Raw genomic sequence first — 18,418 nt, forward strand, 5'->3', positions numbered from 1 at the left:
TGTGAAGACATGTCAGCTTGAAATTTCCAGCTCCAGAGTTCTTGCTCTCCAATACTCTGTCAACACTACTTTGTTCAAGACTTAGGCTTATTCTTTTAGCCACTCTAGTAGTAAGTCATTATTATCAATAAAACGGACTTTACACTGATAAAAGCCCAATTTTACTCCAATATAACACTTCATTATGAATTTCCTTTCTGCCAACACAGAAATAAAATAACTAGGAATGGCTGGATTACTAAATGAGACTTACAGTCTATGAGAATGTAGCTTTGATGATACCACAGACCACTAGGGGTAAAAGTCGTGCTGTAAATTGCTAAACATAATCCTTTCCAAACAAATTGCTACAATCATCTATCTTGCAGTTTCAAAAAAGCAAAATGGGGAGTGGGCTGGGATGGGGGAATCACATCTTTGGATTTTTAGAAAGTAAGCCCACCCATTTAGTGGCATTAAAATAGCTTCATTCCATTCTATTTTCAAGAACTGAGTGTACCACAGATACTTGTAAGACTCACGCTCATTGCTGTACCATTCACAACAGGTGGAACCAGCCTAGAAGTACACCAACAGGTAGAAAACAGTACATATACAAAATGGAATTCAGTCATAAAGAAGAATGAAATCATGATGTTGGTAGAAAAATGTAAGGAGCTGGAAATCATGTTACATGAAACAAGTCAGCCTCAGAAGCCAACTATCACCATATTTCTCATATGCAGAATCTAGATTTAAATTTCTACAAATGCATATGTATATCCCCATTTATTGGAAGCAGAAAGAAATATGAGAAGGGAGTGATATATATGAAGACAGAAACAAGGGGTAAGAGGGCAATGAACAATGAAACACAAAAGCTTAGCCTAATGGGGAGTGGTGGTAGGGATACCCAACAAAAGGAAGGTTGACTAGTGAGGCTGTGTGTGACAAATAAGAACAAAGGACAACATATATTTATATAAATGTCACAATGAAACCCATTACTCTGTATGCTAACTTAAAACTAATTAAAGACAAACAAGGACCAAGTAGTTGGTTCAACAAGTAAGGAAGCACTTGCCAGGCAAGTGAGGACCAGAGTTCAGATCCCCAGAACCCATGTCAAATCTAGGTAAGGACATGGGCTCACATGTAATCCCAGCATACAGGAGGCAGAATCAGGGACTCCTTGGAGCAAGCTGGCTAGCCACCCTGGCCAAACCAGTGAGGTAGGTCCACATTCAGGAAAGCACCTGCCTCAACAAGGAAGGCAGAGATATCAGGGAAAACATTTATCAACCAGGGCCCTCCATATAAATGTATATATACATGCTCATGAACTCGAACATGTATGTGTACCCACATACATATAAACATGCACAGATATTATACAAACATATATAAAAGGAAAGGGGGGAAAAGACAAATGAGAGGAAAAAAAACTTTAAATTCTTATTTATCTTTACTTAGTCACTACATAACAATTACTGCTAAATGCTGATTCTATAGGATAAAAAACAGCTCAATGAAAAGGCTTTTCTCTCTTCAGACATGTACACAAAGGCCTAGTAAATACACGCATTCCGTGTTAAACTAGTTATCATGTGATGATGGGCACCCTTTATTGCAGTGATTCTCAACCTGTGGTGGCAACACCTTTGGAGGTGGAACAACCTTTTCACAGGGGTTACACATCAGTTATCTTGCATAACGAATATTTACATTACAATTCATAACAGTAGTAAAATTATAGTGATGAAGTAGCTACAAAGTAATTTTTATGGTTGGGGGGGTCACCATAGCATGAGGAATTGTATTAAAGAGTTGCAGCTTTAGGAAGATTGAGAATCAATACTCTGTTGATTAAATCTGGTAAATTCAGAAAGTAAACTTGCTATCAAAGACTGCTACTGGCTGGCAATAGGGGTGTGATTGCCAACCTCAGACCACACTCTGCTGTTCGAGTCTTTGAAGCAACTAAACCCCTGTGTCAAACAGCAAAGGACATGCTTTATTATTCTTTCTGCTGTGTTGTCTGTGAGACAAGGTTTCTCTGGTCTTCAACTCGACCTCCTGAGTTTAAGGGTTAGGAGTGTACCACTACACCTGGCTCAAGACTTGTAGTGTCACCTAGTATACACCTGTTCTTATCTTCTTGCTTTGATAAATATCAAGTAGATAAAAGAGTACTTCATTGATATTGCATAAAATGGAGATAACAATGTAACAATACCCAGTATGATATATGGAATGCTACTCTTCACTTCTCAAGTCCCTTCCAACACCCTCCCCTCTATCCAGCTCTCAATGATGAACACCAATCTGAATTTTGCACTTATCCTTCCCTTGTTTTTCTATATAAACACACATACATATACACATTTTAATTTTCTACTGAAATATATACATATAGAAATGCACACATGCCACAGAAATTCACAACCTGTAACCCTACAACAGACTCCAGAAACTTCCCCTTTGCTTCTTCCCAGAAGAGAAAATCACACTACCCAGGTTTTAACACTTTGATTTCCACCAGACCTGGGTCCTAAACAACAGCCTGCTGGGTTCATTAGACGACTGTGCTCTCCTCTGTTGGGTTAGGAGCACCGCTGCCCAGCAGCAGCATAGGAATCTGCTGGTTCATCTGCCTTCTACGTGACACACGACAATTTATCCACACTCCTCAAACTAGCTTGAAAGGCAGTTCATTGTGATTTTCAGGCTTTTTCCAGCATGTTTATTGGCATCTGTTTGTGCTTCCTGTTCTGGAAAATGTCTGACTAAACCTCATAGTCTTGTGATATGGATCTGCTATCACAAACCACAACTATTACAGAAAAGGCCAGTAGCCTAGGAGACATGTGTTAAGTGGCATGGTAAGAAGCAGTGGGTGGCAGGACACAATCATTACCTGCTCCTTGATGTCCTGCAGCTGCTGCTGCAGCTTCTGTACATCTGCATTGACATTGGTGTTGTCTTTGTCCTTCTGCAGCACTGGAATAGTTCCACTTGCTAGAATTTAAGAAAAATCTTCTTAGTTATTACTGTTTGACATAACGAAATATTTCTATAATTTTAGTTTCTAAAAAAAAAAAAACAAAACAAAACTTGTTTTTATTAATCCCAGCACTTGGGAGGCAGAGGCAGGCAGATCTCTGAGTTCAAGGCCAGCCTGATCTACAGAGTGAGTTACAGAGCTACACAGAGAAACCCTGTCTTGAAAACCAAAACACAAACAAACAAACACACACACACAAACCCCCTCCAAAAACACCAACTGAACAAAACCCTTCAAACCCATGGAGCTAAAGACGGTTGGTGGTAGACGGTTGGTGCATATGGTACACACCATATGCAAAGCCCTGAGTTCTGTAATTTCTACAACAGAAGAAAGGGGCAGAGGGAGCTAACATTATTCTTAGGGCCTTCTTAAAAATATTTTTCCATATGGAGAGACAAAGACACAGTAGTGAAATTCAGATAACACTCATTTATAATCTTCAAGAGGAAATAGGCTTGGGTGGGTGTGGTAGTTTGAATGTAATTAGCCCTCATAATATCATAGGGAGTGGCACTATTTGGAGATGTGGCCTTGTTGGAGGAAGTGGGTCACTGTGAGGGCAGGCTTTAAGGTTTCCTATGCCCAACCTAATGCCCAGTGTCTCAGTTAACTTCCTGTTGCCTTCTGATCAAGAACGTAACCAGCATCATGTCTACCTGAATGCTGCCATGACCCACCATAATGACAATGGACTAAACCTCTGAACTATAAGCAAGCTTCCACAGTGAAATGTTTGCCTTTATATGAGTTGCCATAGTCATGGTGTCTCCTCACAGCAATAGAAACACTAGCTGAAATAGGGGCTAGAGAGAGTTCTCAGTGGCCAAGATACCACAATGACCTTGCAGAAGACTACAGTTTAGTAGTCCCTTATCAGATGACTCACAACCACCTGTAAATCCAGCTCCAGGGAAATCAATGCCTTGGGCCTTTGTGCTTGGGTACCCGTACACACACATACTTATACATGATGTGGGAGTCCCCTCTGTGTACTGTGATTACCATTAATGAATAAAGAAACTGTTTTGGACTATAGCAGGGCAGAACTTAGCTAGACAAGGAAAACTAAGCTGAATGCTGGGAAAAAGGAAGGTGGAGTCAGAGAGACACCATGGGGCCACCAAGAGTCAGAAATGTTGAAACATTGCCATGTGGCGATACACAGATTAATAGAAATGGGTTAAATTAAGATGTAAGAGTTAGCCAGTAAGAAGCTAGAGCTAAGGGGCCAAGCAGTGTTTTAATTAATATAGTTTCTGTGTAGTTATTTCGGGTCTAAGCTGGTCATCCAGGAACTAAACAAGAGGCCTCCTTACTACAAACTGGCGTGTCAACATGCTGGACTAAATCCATGTAAAACCTGAGAGGGCTTGGAAAGGAACTCTAGACACAAAAATACAAAGTTTAGCCACATTTTTTTCAGCTGGCAGCTTGCTGCAGCTCTTTTAAGAGAGGTCTTACTGATTCAGTGGTAGCAGCCTTGCAGTGTCAAAATGGTAGCTTCCTGGCTGTGAGCCATGCTGCTACCACAAACTGACTCTTTCAGAAAACTGAGCACTTGGATGGAGTTTGAGAGCAGTGTGCTATGGCTTGCTTAGTGGAACTTGGAATGGCTGTGTGCCTAGAAATGGGGCTGTGGTCATGGCTCTCAAGAGGCAGCAAACAGCTCCACCATGCTGGACTGTGTGGAACAAGAAGGAAGTACCATATATATCATAGAAATGGCACAACTTAAGTTTTAAACTGGGCATACAATACCGTATATACCATAGTAATGATGCAGCTTAAGTTATAAGAAGTGCTTAGCATTTTAAAAAGTGCTCCTGGAGAGAAAGGAGTTGCAATATGCAGATAGGCAATAAAGGCAATCCAGATGAGTCATAGTATTGGATAAATGTACATAGGCTTGTGAGAGAGGAGAAAAATACAGAGTTATAAAAAAAAAGTAAATGGTTTTTTAAAAAATAAAACAAAGTCTTTAAAAAGTACAGACAGAGATTAAAAGAAATAAAGAAAATAAGCCACGTAAATATGAAAAATTCACAGAGAGTCTGGATTATGTATATTATTGTGATTTCTTTGAATCTTTTGACTGTGAATGAGCTAAGTACAGAGAGACATTTCATTGTATGGACTGCTAAGCTAAACTAGTATGTATATTATAAAGGTATCTTAACTTCCGAATTTAGTTCTAAGAGTAGGTTGCTTTGGGAAAGAGGTTCTTTTTTTGTTTCCACAGAGGATGAGAACCTGTGGGTTCATTCCAGGCTAATATGGTTTGATAGCCCATGGCTCCCTGAAAGGTTGCGGTGAATATACCCCAAAAATTACTTCACCCAACTACTGACTGAGATGAACCTAGCACACAAGACAAATGATGAAAGATCCGATTAACAGCACCCCCAATCAGCAGCAATATGTATGGAGAAATATATGCCCATTTTCCCAAATATTTGTTTACATTTAAAGGGATATATATATATGAATAATTATATTCATATATATATATGAATAATTTGCATTGGTATGGATCTTGGTTCACTGATACAATTTCAGGTCAATTTTGTTACATGTATATTTCTGCTCCTGATTAAGGTATTGTAATTGTGCAGTTCATTTAAAAATATAATGTATAATTAAGAAATATAGGTTAATAAGTAATCATCAAGCTTGTAGTCATGTTGGTTAGATTTTTCTAGATGGACAGATATGTATTTCAGTTAGATAGGTATTCTTCAAATCTTTCAGAGACCTTCAGAATATGGCATTTAAAATGTTTAAGAATTTAAGACTTCATGACAGTAAGAAACATCTATTCCTGGTAACTCCAATCTACTTCAAGAGAAAGATGAGCATTGAAGAGGCTCCTTATGGAGTTTGCTAGCCATTTGGGCAAGAAACTGCTCTTGCCTGGACTGCGTAACTAGACATGCAGGACCCACAGAGAAATTACTGCTGAACTTGTCAAAAGGTGAGAAAGTCTTCAGGGATCCTGCTTCATGAAAGAGTCCGCTAGATATTCTACAGGACACAGAAAAATGTGATGACAAACTGCCAGTATAGGTGGAACTGTCTTTGAAACTTACTGCTTCATGGAAAAGTCTGCAGGAAAACTATGGGCCTGTGGGATGAAGATGGATGCCCCAAAGGTAAAGAAGAACTTTGGGTGACTGTCCAGGCACAGAAATGTCTCTGTCAATTCTAGAGTTTTAGAGGTTGATTACACTGTACTTCCTGTTTACTTAGGTAATATCAAATCCTTCTGGAGTCTTTGACGGACTTGAAGAATTTATACTTATAGTTATCCTTAGTTATGATAAAAGATAAAGCAAATATAAATATTGTAGCTGTAATTCTTGTTTGATATCTGTTTGTTATATGTAATTTTACTATGTTAAAGTTAAAACCTTCATTTTTATTTAAACAGAAAAGGGGTGGTGATGTGGAAGTTCCTCTATGTGCTATGATTACCATTAATGAAAAAAGAAACTGCTTTGGACCTATAGCAGGGCAGAACTTAGCTAGGCAAGGAAAACTAAGCTGAATGCTGGGAAAAAGGAAGACAGAGTCAGTGAGATGCAATGGAGCCACCAGAGTCAGATACGCTGAAACATTGCCAGTAAGCCACTGCCACGTGGCGATACACAGATTAATAGAAATAGATTAAATTAAGATGTAAGAGTTAGCCAGAAAGAAGCTAGAGCTAAGAGGCCAAGCAGTGTTTTAATTAATACAGTTTCTGTGTAATTATTTCAGGTCTAAGCTAGCAGGTCATCCAGGAACTAAACAAGCAGCCCCCTTACTATGCATACATAATTTAAAAAAAATAGAGAAAGTCTGAGATAGTAGCACATGATTGCTATTGCAACGTTCAGGAGACTGAGGACAGGAATACTGCCATCATGTCAGTCTGGGCTACATAGCAAGACCTGGTCAAAAAAAAAAATAGGCGAGGTGGTGAGAAAGAGATTTGCAGTGACAAGAATTTCTGCATTTTGATTCCTCTGGCAAACTTACAAACATGCACACTCCTTTTCTCTGCTCATGGGCCACTGGAACCATAGCAAAGTAGCCACTACAGAAGTATTAACTTACCTCTTAGATGATTTTCTTTTTTTTTAAAGGATCTTTCCTTCCTTCCTTTTGCTCTTTCTTCTAGACAGGGCTCACTAGACAGGTTGCTCAAACTAGCCTTGAACTCACTACATAGCCAAGGCTGGCCATGAACTCTTAATCCTCCTACCTCTACCTCCCAAGTATTTAGATAACAGGCAGCATCCACCACACTGGATGATGATGATAATGATGACAATGACGATGAAAATGACAATGATTATTTGAATAAGGTCTTACTATGTAGTTCTGGCCTGGCCTGGAATTCACTATATAGAGTATACTTGCTTTAAATTCGGAGATCTGCCTGCCCCTGACTCCAAGGTGCCAGGATTAAAAACATGTGTCAGAGCAGATGCAGAGACCTACAGCCAAATATTAGGAGGAGGAGCTCAGGGGACTCCACTAAAGAGGTGAAGGAAGAATTGTAGGAGCCAGAAAACAGAGGATACCACAAGAACATGACCCACAGAATCAATTAAGCAGGGCTCAAAGGTTAAAAAATCATGGGGCCTGAATGGGTCTGAACTAGGTTCTTAGCATACATGGTATGAATGCTTAGCTTGGTTTTTGTTGAACTCCTAACAGTGGGAGTGGGGGTGATGTGAATCTTTTGCCTGCTTTTGGGACCCTTTTCCTCCTGCTGGGTTGTCTGTCCAGCCTTGATATGAGGGTGTGTGCCTAGTCTTGCTATAACTTGCTATGCCACGCTCAGTTGCTATCCCAGGGAGAGCTGTTCTTTTCTGAAAGGAAACAGAAGAGATTTGGGAGAGAAGGAGAGGGGATTTGCAGGAGTGGAAGGAGGGAAAACTGCAGTTGAAATGCAATGTATGAGAGACTAAGTAAATAAAAATAAATAAACTAATAATTTTAAAAAGCATGTGCCACCACACACCCAGCTTAATTTCTGTTTATTTGTTTGTTTATTTTGAGGCAGTCTTACTCTGCTGCTCAGGCTGACCTCAAATTCATGGCAATCCGCAGGTACTTGAGTAATGGAATTACAGGCATGATCCACCCAAGCTTGACCAACCCTCCATTCCTTATGCTAAGATTCTATAGTTAACAATAAAATTCAGAAGGCTATGATTTTACATGCCCTTCTCTGTACATTCATGGCCTTTTATTCCAGGTAATACCTGTATCTGGGAATTTTATTCTGCATTTGTGAAAAAGGTAAGAGCTTTGGTCAGAGGTATGTGCAGCAATGTTCATCCTCATCTGTTTACAAAACATGTTTATAAACCAAGAATCAAAGAAACCATTCTCCGAACCCTTTACATAAACTGCAAGGACTGTGAGTGAAATCAGGTTCTCAAGCTTACATGGCAAGCTCCTTACCTGCTGACCCAGTTCACTAACCATGATGATTGTAATAGAAATGATCTGCATAGGCTCCTATGTTTGAATGCTTGGTCATCAGGGAGTGACACTACTTGAGAGGGATTAGGAAGTGTGGTCTTGCTGGAGGAAGTATGTCACTGTGTGAGTGGGCTCTGATGTTTCAAAAGCCCAAACCAATCCCAATGTCTCTCTCTCTCCCTGATGCCTGTGAATCTGGATATAGAATTCTGAATCACTTCTCCAGTACCATGTCTGCCTGCATGCCACCATGCACCCCACCATGATGATAATAAACTGTCCTCTGAAACTGTAAGTCAACCCTAATTAAATGCTTTCCTTTTAAGAGTTGTAATGGTTGCTGGGTGCGGTGGCACATGTCTTTAATCCCAGCATTTGGGAGACAGAGAAAGCAGGATCTGTGTGAATTTGAGGCCAGCCTGGTCTACAGAATGAGTTCCAGGACAGCCAGATCTATAAAGAGAAATCCTATCTTGAGAAAAAAAAAGTTGTCATGGTCATGGTGTCGCTTCATAGCAACAGAACACTGACCTGAAAATAAATAAATAAATAAAACTTTTAACAGTTGTATTATAAAGCATTTGGAATAAAGTCCAGCAGGTGAGTGTCTGCTAAGCATGAACAATGACTTGATTTTATCAGCACCATGATATAAAAGGGAAAAATGGAAAGTTACCTTTCACCTTTCTACTTGTCTGTTATAATCCATCTTACTCTGTCCCTAATAATTACTATCATACAATACATCCCACTTAATTGATCTTATAAGCCTGCTATGTACAGGAACCAAATGAATACATTTGTAAACTGAAAAAAATTAACTTGGAATTTGGTGCCCCAATTGGTAGAGTATATGCTTAATTAAACTGACCCCAGAAATGGGCACACAAACACAGCCACTATAGCTCAGCTTTAAAACAGAAAGCAAGTACTCTTTAAGTAAGACCATAAATGTTTTTCCTATTACAAAACCTCCAAAGTTTGGTGTTGGGCTGCCCTACAAGCCTAGCAACTTGAGTGTGAGCCCCAGCACCCATGAAAAGGTTAAAGGAGAGAACCAACTCCATAGAGTTATCCTCTGACTTCCGTACGCATATGGAGGCTTTCATGTCCCCACATGCACACATTACACATGCACACACACACCTTTTGAAAGTCTATATAAGCATACCACAAACTAAATAAAATGTAATTTTACATTTCTTATAACAAAGAAAAAGCATCAAAAAACTATATTTGCTCCTCTGTCAACCCAGCTCTTGTTTAACAGGGCAGTAGCACAGTATAATTATGTGTAAAGATGGAAGATAGAGACAGCAAGAAAGCAAAGCAAAATCTCTCAAGAGAAGAACACTCACAGACATCATCAGAGGGGTCTTCCGAACTCTTCCCACCACAGCACATGATGAAAGGCACCCTTCGTTCAACCACTGCCCGGCACTGCACACATTTTTTCATCAGGTTGGCACAGTCTGAAAATGAGTAGCACAGATGCTTCTTTAGCTACAACAGAAATAACACTGTCTTTTTCTGCTAATTTCTCTGTGAGCCGTATACTAAAGAAAACATTAAAGCAGTTATTTATATAAGATTCTAACTATAACAAGTTATAAACAAAAATCCTACCTCACTGTTATATTATTAACCTAAGACTGAAAAATGTCTGCTGGAAAAAAGAACCTATTATAAAAACATTTTCTAACATAACCAAATAGTGATTTTTTTAAGTAAATATTTTATTTGTTTGTTTTGTTGTTTCTTTTTTCAAGACGGGGTTTCTCTGTAGCTTTGGGGCTTGTCCTGAACTAGTTCTTATAGGGCAGGCAGGCTTCGAACTCACAGAGATCTTCCTGCCTCCATCTCCCGAGTGCTGGGATTAAAGGTGTGAGCCAGCACCACATCACCCAGCAATATTTCTAAACCTTAAGGTTTAGCCAGGAATGGTGGTATACAATAATCCTATTTCAAAAATCCAAAACAAAACCAATAAACAAGCAAAAAATATCTTAAGATTTAGAAAATGGAGAGAAATATATTCAATTAAAATTAGAACAATGACTGCCGTATCCAGGCTGTAAATATTTGAAGGGAGACAGCTACGGTGGACACTGCACACACTGTAAACATTGCACTCAGTCCCCTGAGAAAGGCTTTGCTATTTTTCCACTGGACTGAGGTTCTGGGTCCTTGATATGGTAGTTCTAGGACAGCCAGAGCTGTTACACAGAGAAATCCTGTCTCAAAAAACTAAAAATAAAATGAAAGATAAAAAGTCTCTGCAAGTAAAAAAGAAAGAAGGATAAAAAGAAAGAGAGAGAGCTTGGAAGAGAGATAAGAAACTATCTAGGCATAATGATAAACTAAACTTTATCAAAACATGGAACCATGGGCATGGACAGGCTGGGCTACATCCTCCTAATAGAAGTACACTGGGTGTGGAATCATTATTAAGCCTGATAGCAAGGCTTGAACATAAATGGTCTCACTCTTGATAATGCAACATGCAGTAGGTAGGGATTTGTCTTCAGTATGGGGCAGACTTTTTCTTAAAGGATTAATGTATCATATTCTAATCAAATAACATATCATCGCAATTACACAAACTTTCTGTAACTGTTTAGTTATATTTTTGTACAAAAATGTATCATCAGCCTCTTCAAAAAGGATATAAATCTTCCTTTGACTGGTAAAAGTACTTTATACTCCTCAAGACTCCAACGTTCTCCTTGGCATCCTGAGGTGTGGGCACTGAATTAATACTCTAGCATATCTAGAAGTAAAAACTGTCTCCAAACAAAAGTTTAGGGCCAGGGATGTGACTGAGGCAGAGAGCTTGCTAAAGAGCCAAGAGGCCATAGGTCTGATCCCTAGAACCATAAAAAACAAACAAACAAAAAAAAAAACACAGAAAATTCTTATAACTATTACTGTGCTGAAAGTTAAGTAATGGTGCATTTAAGAAGAGATTAAAATGTCTAGTACAGAGTTAAAAGTTCAATAAAAGCTAGTACATTATAAAGCAAAAATGTTAACCTTTTTGGAAATCCTTGGGAGAAAAAAAATATAAAGGCTCAAAAGACTGTGTAATCAATGCTAATGGCTATAATTATTTGCCAAGGCTCACATAGTCAGTAATCTGGACTGCAGTAGGTTAAGGGTCAACAAATCAATGCCCAAAAGTCTGTTCTTTTAAATGAGCTTTTGATTTGTTTTTGTTGGTTTTTTGAAAACTGGCTGTCCTGGAACTCACTCTGTAGACCAGACTGGCCTTGAACTTAGAGACCTGCCTGCCCCTGACTCCCTAGTGCTGGGATTAAAGGTGTGCACTACCACTGCCCAGCTTTTAAATGAGCTTTTATTGGATCATAGTTATATATTTTCCGTGATTGTTTCTGAACTATGATAACAGAATTGGGCAGTTGGAAAGAAATGAGTGGTTACTACAGAAGCCATGTGGTCTATAAAGCCAAAGACAGAAAAAGGTTGTCAACCTCTGGTCTACAAAAGTTTACTTAAGACTGAGAGAATGTCTTTCTGTGTTCTTTTGACAGCTGATAATAACAATTACACCAGGCCTTGGTAAATAGAAACATTTATTTTCAATTAGCAGTAGACTGCTAATTGAACAAACCTTTGACCCTCTATTTAGTTGTCTAGTTGCCTATCAGAATGAAACAAAAAATTAAAACAAAAACACCAGTATTCAAGAGTCCTATAAGATGGCAAAAGATAACGTTACCTGTAGGTCAAGCTTGACCATCTGAGTTTTGAGTTCCAAAACCCACAGGGTGAAAGGAGAGAACCGCCTCTCTCAAGAGTCCTCTGACTTCCACACATGCATCATGTTGGACACACACACAAACATATACACACAACCTACAGACATATACACAAATAAATAAATATAAAATGTAATTTAACCCAACATTTAAAAAGGGGGGGAGGCACAGGGAATGGCACTAAGTTTAGGAGGTGTGACTTTGTTGGAGTAGGTGTGGCCTTGTTAGAGGAAGTGTGAAGATGGGCTTTGTAGTCTCATACATGCTCAAGCCATGTCCATGTCCCAGTCTACTTCCTATTGCCTGCTGATCAAGATGTAGAGCTCTCAGCTCCAGCACCATGTCTGCCTGCATGCCACCATGTCCCACTATGATGATAATGGATTGAACCTCTGATAAACTGTAAGCCACCCTATTAAATGTTTTCCTTTATAAAAGCTGTGGTAACGGTGTCTCTTCACAACAATAAAAATCCTAAAATAGGCATCTAAACCAATGAGATTAACTACCATATAATCTGCATGATATTCTAGTCAGATAGCATAATAAAACAAAATATTTGTTGACTAACCTATTTTATAATATGAAGTACTATTTAAACAAGATATTAAACTTGAGATCTTTCACTGATAAGTAAACAGACACCCCCCATTAAAAAAAGCAAAGGAAAGAGAATTTCAAATCCTGTAAGATACAAGAAGAATATAAAAAGCCAAAGCCTTCAAGACAATGGGCCTAAGAGACTTAAAAGCAGTCTCAACCTGTGGGGTCAAGACTCCTTTGGGGCCCAAACAACCATTTCACAGTGGTTGCATATCAAATACTTACATTACAATTCATAACAGTAGCAAAATTACAGTTATAAGTAACAATGAAATAATTTAATGGTTAGGGTCACCACAACATGAGGAACTGTGTTAAAGGGTCTCAGTATTAGGAAGGTTGAGAACCACTGCTCTAAAGCATTAGACAAGCTTCACAGTTGTCTGTCCAAAGAACAGACTTCTTAAACTTCTCCTGACATAACAGACCACAGAACAAAATTATAGCCCCTAACAACAGAAGCTGTAAGAACCTGAGGAGACAGGCAGGCACATAGGATAGGTAATGTTAAGGTGAAGACAAATGAAGATGTGCCAAAGTTATATGCAAAAAAATGATGGACTAGATGTTCTAGTAGGTTTATAAATAGGTTTCCACTATGTGTGAAAAAGAGATCCTTTTGTGGAAATATAACTGAAATGAAAAAAAAAATTCAGCCCTGATGGAGCACAGAATTTCAGTATTAAAATTACTCAGTATACTCTATTACTCTAAAGTATAGACCAAAATGGTACTAAATCCTTGTCCAGATTTTCTGTAGGGGGTTATCCAATAAACACACACACACACACAAATCAAAGACGTAATTTTTCACTTCACTCTTATTTTTATGGCACTGGGGAGGTTCCCAATAAGCTACTTACTCTCACAAGCACACATGTGTCCACAAGGTTGAAAGAGAACAGCTGCTTTCTTGTCAGAGCACACCACACATTCTTCAATCTACAGCAAAACAAAACCAGCAGAATGAACACTGCAGAGAAAGCATGTCCGCCTAGCAGCTGACCACCCCAGTGTACTTTCAATGTACTCTGCCCTCCTGCTGCTCATTCTCACATGCTTAACATGTACTCTTTCTGCAGCTCCCTCTCTCCTAACACAAAGAACTGCATACAAAAATTCCATTTCATCTGAGGCCAGGGATAATGAGCTAAATGTTAATTTTCCTTTTTTTCCCCAAAAACTTTAAGGAAATCTTAATAAACAAGTATTAAAACAAATGGTTATGAGAAGACTAAAACAACAAAACCTTACCCAGAGTAGTAAATTGCTAAAATTGCAAGAAGGGTGCCTATGTTACTTCCATCTAGGGAATTCTCCATAAAAGACCCCCTTTTGGGACCTGGTCAATTCCCATGCTGCTGGAAGCCCAAAGCATTTAGGTTATTCCTTACCCTTGCCCTATCACTAAGTCCTACTCATAATTTCCATTTGACCTCATCTACAACATACAATTTGTCATGTATTGCAACAACCTTGATTCTGACTCCCCCTCCCTTTCCCTCCAGCTCACCACTGCCCTTAGTTTCCCATTTGTTTTCCAGCATAGCCACATATAGCTTTCTTTTATTTAGTATTACTGTCCAGAAATGACCACTTCTCACCCATCACTAACCACTGTCTTCTTGCTTGCTTTAGTAAAGGTTTGCTCTCCGGCCCAAGCCTCAGGGATGTACATGGACTATGTACACTTTGCACACTAGTCTTCTGCAGTAAAATCTGGTTGGTCTCTGATATTCTTGAACTCAAAAGCTACCTCCAGTACTAATAAATTACTTAATATTTGTACAAGTTTAAAATAAAAGAGCAAATTATCTAACAATCTCCTACTTGAAAGACAAATCTTTCTAAGCAAAAAGTTTCCCCTTATGCTTACTTTCTTGGGTTCTACTCTCATGAATGGAACAACGGAATCAAAGCATTTTGCCCTGAGCAGAGGACAGCCTCCAAGCTTCTAGTAGTATTAACAAAGTCACCACGTTCAACATTGATTATTAGCACTTAAAAACTTTTATTTCCTAATTCAACAAAAAGTTTGTACTAATTTGAAATGTATTTATATTTCCCAAATTACTGAACAATCCAAATAATTCGTCTAAAAATATCCTTTCCTCTAAATACTGGTTTTAGAATTGTTCTTCAACGAAGCTGTTGATTCTTCTTTAACCACTTGGGGTCACTATTTTCCTATGGTCAAAGGCTCTGCTAATAACCCAGAAAATGTACTGAGTTCCTTAGACATCTCTTGTTTTGTTAAATGTTCTACAAATTTAAAAACGACATAGTATAAAATACAAAACAGAATTCAATGTATCCAAGTTTTAGAGGGTTTTGAAAGAAAAATAGCAACTATTTTTTTAAGTACTATACTTTAGATATAAAGAAGGAAATGTAAGCCAAAAAAAAAAAACCTAGAGTTAAAACCCATGGATGCTTTGTGATAATAATGAACATGGCAGAGTATATCAGTAAGGTTAAACTAGAAGTCAACTCAGAAAACCTGAACTGGTTGCTTTAAATGTATAAATTACATATTATGGTATTTAGCTCATTTGTAAGAACAAAGTAAAATAACTACCACATAGTCTAACATATGTTATGGTAATCACAGAACTCAACAGCAGACAGAGCAACACATTACAGACTCGTTACCTTTGTCCTGGACTGGACCTGCTCTTTACAGATGAGGCATTTCTTGACACGTGGGGAACACAAAGAACAAGTCGCAATGTGTCCACAGGGACCAAAAAGAGTATCTCTCTTCATGTCTGAGCACACCATACATTCCTCTAAGGTTTCAGAATCATTGCTAATCATAGAAGGACTCCGAGAACCAACTTGGCCACTAATAAAACAAAGTATGTCAAATCAAGCCCATCCAAATACTCTAAAAAATTTATTTTTTTAACAAAACAAAGTGTCATTGTACACATAAAAAATCAAATTATATTAAATATCAAATGTCAACAGCATTATATAAAACCTTTTTTCTATTTCCTTTTCTATTCATATTTGTTCATTTTCACATCTCTACTGTTCAAAATAATAAATCAAAAAGGTACTAAATGCTTGAGCTTTCTTAAACCTACTTATAAACCTCTCTGCACCTTCACATTCTTATAGTACCAGTCAATCTTCAAATTAAATGAAGACTCAATAATGAACAAGGTTGAATTTCTAATAAACAGCTCAAAATACCAGCAAAAACTAATTTAATGAGCCAGGCGTAGTGGCGCACGCCTTTAATCTCAGCACTCAGGAGGCAGAGGCAGGCAGATCTCTATGTTCCAGGCCAGGCTGGTCTACATAGTAAGTTCAAAGACAGTCAGAGCAACATACTAAGCTTTTGTCTCAAAATACACAAACAAAAAGCTAATATAAGTAAAATTTAATTTAGAACGTGTTCTATCCCAGGAATAAAACAGAACCTTTGATTAGCATCGTATCGTGGTATCAACTAGGACAGCACCACCAGAGTTCACAGAGGATGAAACACAGAGTGCTTCTATCCTGACTGCTATCCTGACATTCCACTGAGTGTGTTGTTCAGAAGGATAAAATTAAACTACAGAAAGATAGACTACATAGTGTAAATATGCAGAAACATGCAGGAAAATACATGTATGCATAACTAATACAGCTATGGAAAGTAAACATGGGTTCCAAAAACTTAGGAATGCACATAAAGGTTCCACTGTTCAAAATCATTACTGCAATAATTAATGTATTTCTAAGTACATTTATACTCTGGTAATAAAATTTTAAGTTCATTAAAGATATACTTTAAAATATATATGCATGGGCTCCCAGTTCAATCACACACACACACACACACACACACACACACACACACACACAAATATATATATTTTAAAGAGCTGGAAAGATGTCCCAATAATTAAGAGAATATACTATTCTTTCAGAGAATCCAAGTTCAGTTTCCAGCATCCACATTGGATGGTTTATAATCTCCCATAACTCCAGCTGCAGGCGGATCTGAAACCTCCTGCCTCCACAGACAGACACATAATTGAAAGGAATCTTTAAAACATATTTTTCAATATCCTCTCTCTCTATGAGTATGTAATAGGCAGGTGGTGTGCCACTAACACCTTGCCAACCACTACTTGGCTATTACATGTACAATTTAACAGAGGTGAGAAAACACCAAAGAAGAGAGAGAGAGCTACCAATATAGTCAGTAATAAGAGGTATAAAAGTCAAAAATATTTTCATACCATTGTTTGTATTAAAAAAGAGATGTTGGCTGGGTGGTGGTGGTGCACACCTTTAATCCCAGCACAGGGAAGGCAGAGGTAGGCAGATCTGTGTGAGTTCAACGCCAGCCTGGTCTACAGAATGAGTTCCAAGACAGCCAGGGCGGTTACACAGGAAAACCTTGTCTCAAAAAAGAAACAAACAAACAACAAAAATAAACAAAAACAGAGATGCGCAATTTTTTGTATGACTATCTCAGTAAAGAAAATATTTACACCAGACATTTTAATTAAAACTCCTGACATACTTAACTGTCAGAAAAATAGGAATATGTAAAATGATCATCTTTAGGAAAAATGCCACAACCCACAGGCTGGCTGACTCACTTGTTCATCCTTTTAACCCTTTATTGCTGATAACTGTTTCCAAGATCTTGTTGCAAGGTGCTAGAGTTATTACAAACTTTCAATGAGAGTAAACTGCCTACAGTATTATCATAGTTCCTAGTAAGGTTTTTCCTTACAAATTCCCAGAGCACATGGGGATCCTAGGAGATTAACCTGGTTTAGAAAAGCTTTTTAAGTTTATCATGCACAAAGTGATATACATAACGTGGGGGACGCAACATGGAACGAGACATGGGACACAAAGGAAAAGCTTTCAAGTGCAGCCCAAAGACCTAAGAACTGCAAAGATCTGGACACCTCCAAGTCCCAGGACCTCCCTTATGAGTTACATGGCACCTTATGACTAGAACATTAGGTTACATGATGATAAAAGCCACAAACCTGACTTTTTCCTTATGACATTTTGCCAGCGCTTTGCAGAGACTTGGGTCAGGACAGAGATCCAGTGGAGATTGACCCTTCTTATTTCGAATGCTGAGGTCGGCACCATTGGCTGCCAAGAAACAGGCAATAGATGCTGCACTCTTCTTTTCTGCTCCCTGGGTACCAAGTCCCATTATTAACTGAAATCAAATAAAGAGTCATGATTTTCCCTTAGGGAAATCTGCCATCAATTTTCACTAACAATATGTGTGTGTTTCAGTCCTAATGTGAACTCATCTCTCCCCACCCCCATGTTCCTTGATTTTCCACATCTGAGAACTGGCTCTGCAGTGTACAAGTGAACTGAAAGTGGTTAAACCCAGTTGGATACCTAACTCCTACATGACTGATTCAGAGACAGACACAGATCCAAAGTTAGGTCAATTAAGGCTGAGAAACTCAAGTGCAGGTTCTGGTTGAGAAGCAACTACTTTTGTTCCTACTCAGTGTTACTCTGGAGCTGCTAC

At 38.5% G+C, this 18,418-nt stretch overlaps 1 protein-coding gene across 1 annotated transcript in view; it reads right to left on the reverse strand.

Moving 5' to 3' along the window:
• Positions 1 to 18,418, reverse strand: part of Mib1 (MIB E3 ubiquitin protein ligase 1) — a 108,647-nt gene that overhangs the window by 6,632 nt on the left and 83,597 nt on the right. The window contains exons 16-20 of the mRNA XM_048447978.3: positions 17,910 to 18,091; positions 15,556 to 15,748; positions 13,767 to 13,845; positions 9,880 to 9,993; positions 2,897 to 2,997 (exon numbers count right to left, since the gene is read on the reverse strand). Of these exons, the coding sequence (XP_048303935.1) occupies positions 2,897 to 2,997; positions 9,880 to 9,993; positions 13,767 to 13,845; positions 15,556 to 15,748; positions 17,910 to 18,091 (669 nt within the window). The remainder of the gene's footprint in view (positions 1 to 2,896; positions 2,998 to 9,879; positions 9,994 to 13,766; positions 13,846 to 15,555; positions 15,749 to 17,909; positions 18,092 to 18,418) is intronic.

The sequence above is a fragment of the Myodes glareolus genome, chromosome 13 (genome assembly GCF_982192425.1).
Source record: "Myodes glareolus chromosome 13, mMyoGla1.1, whole genome shotgun sequence".
Lineage (NCBI taxonomy): Eukaryota > Metazoa > Chordata > Mammalia > Rodentia > Cricetidae > Myodes > Myodes glareolus.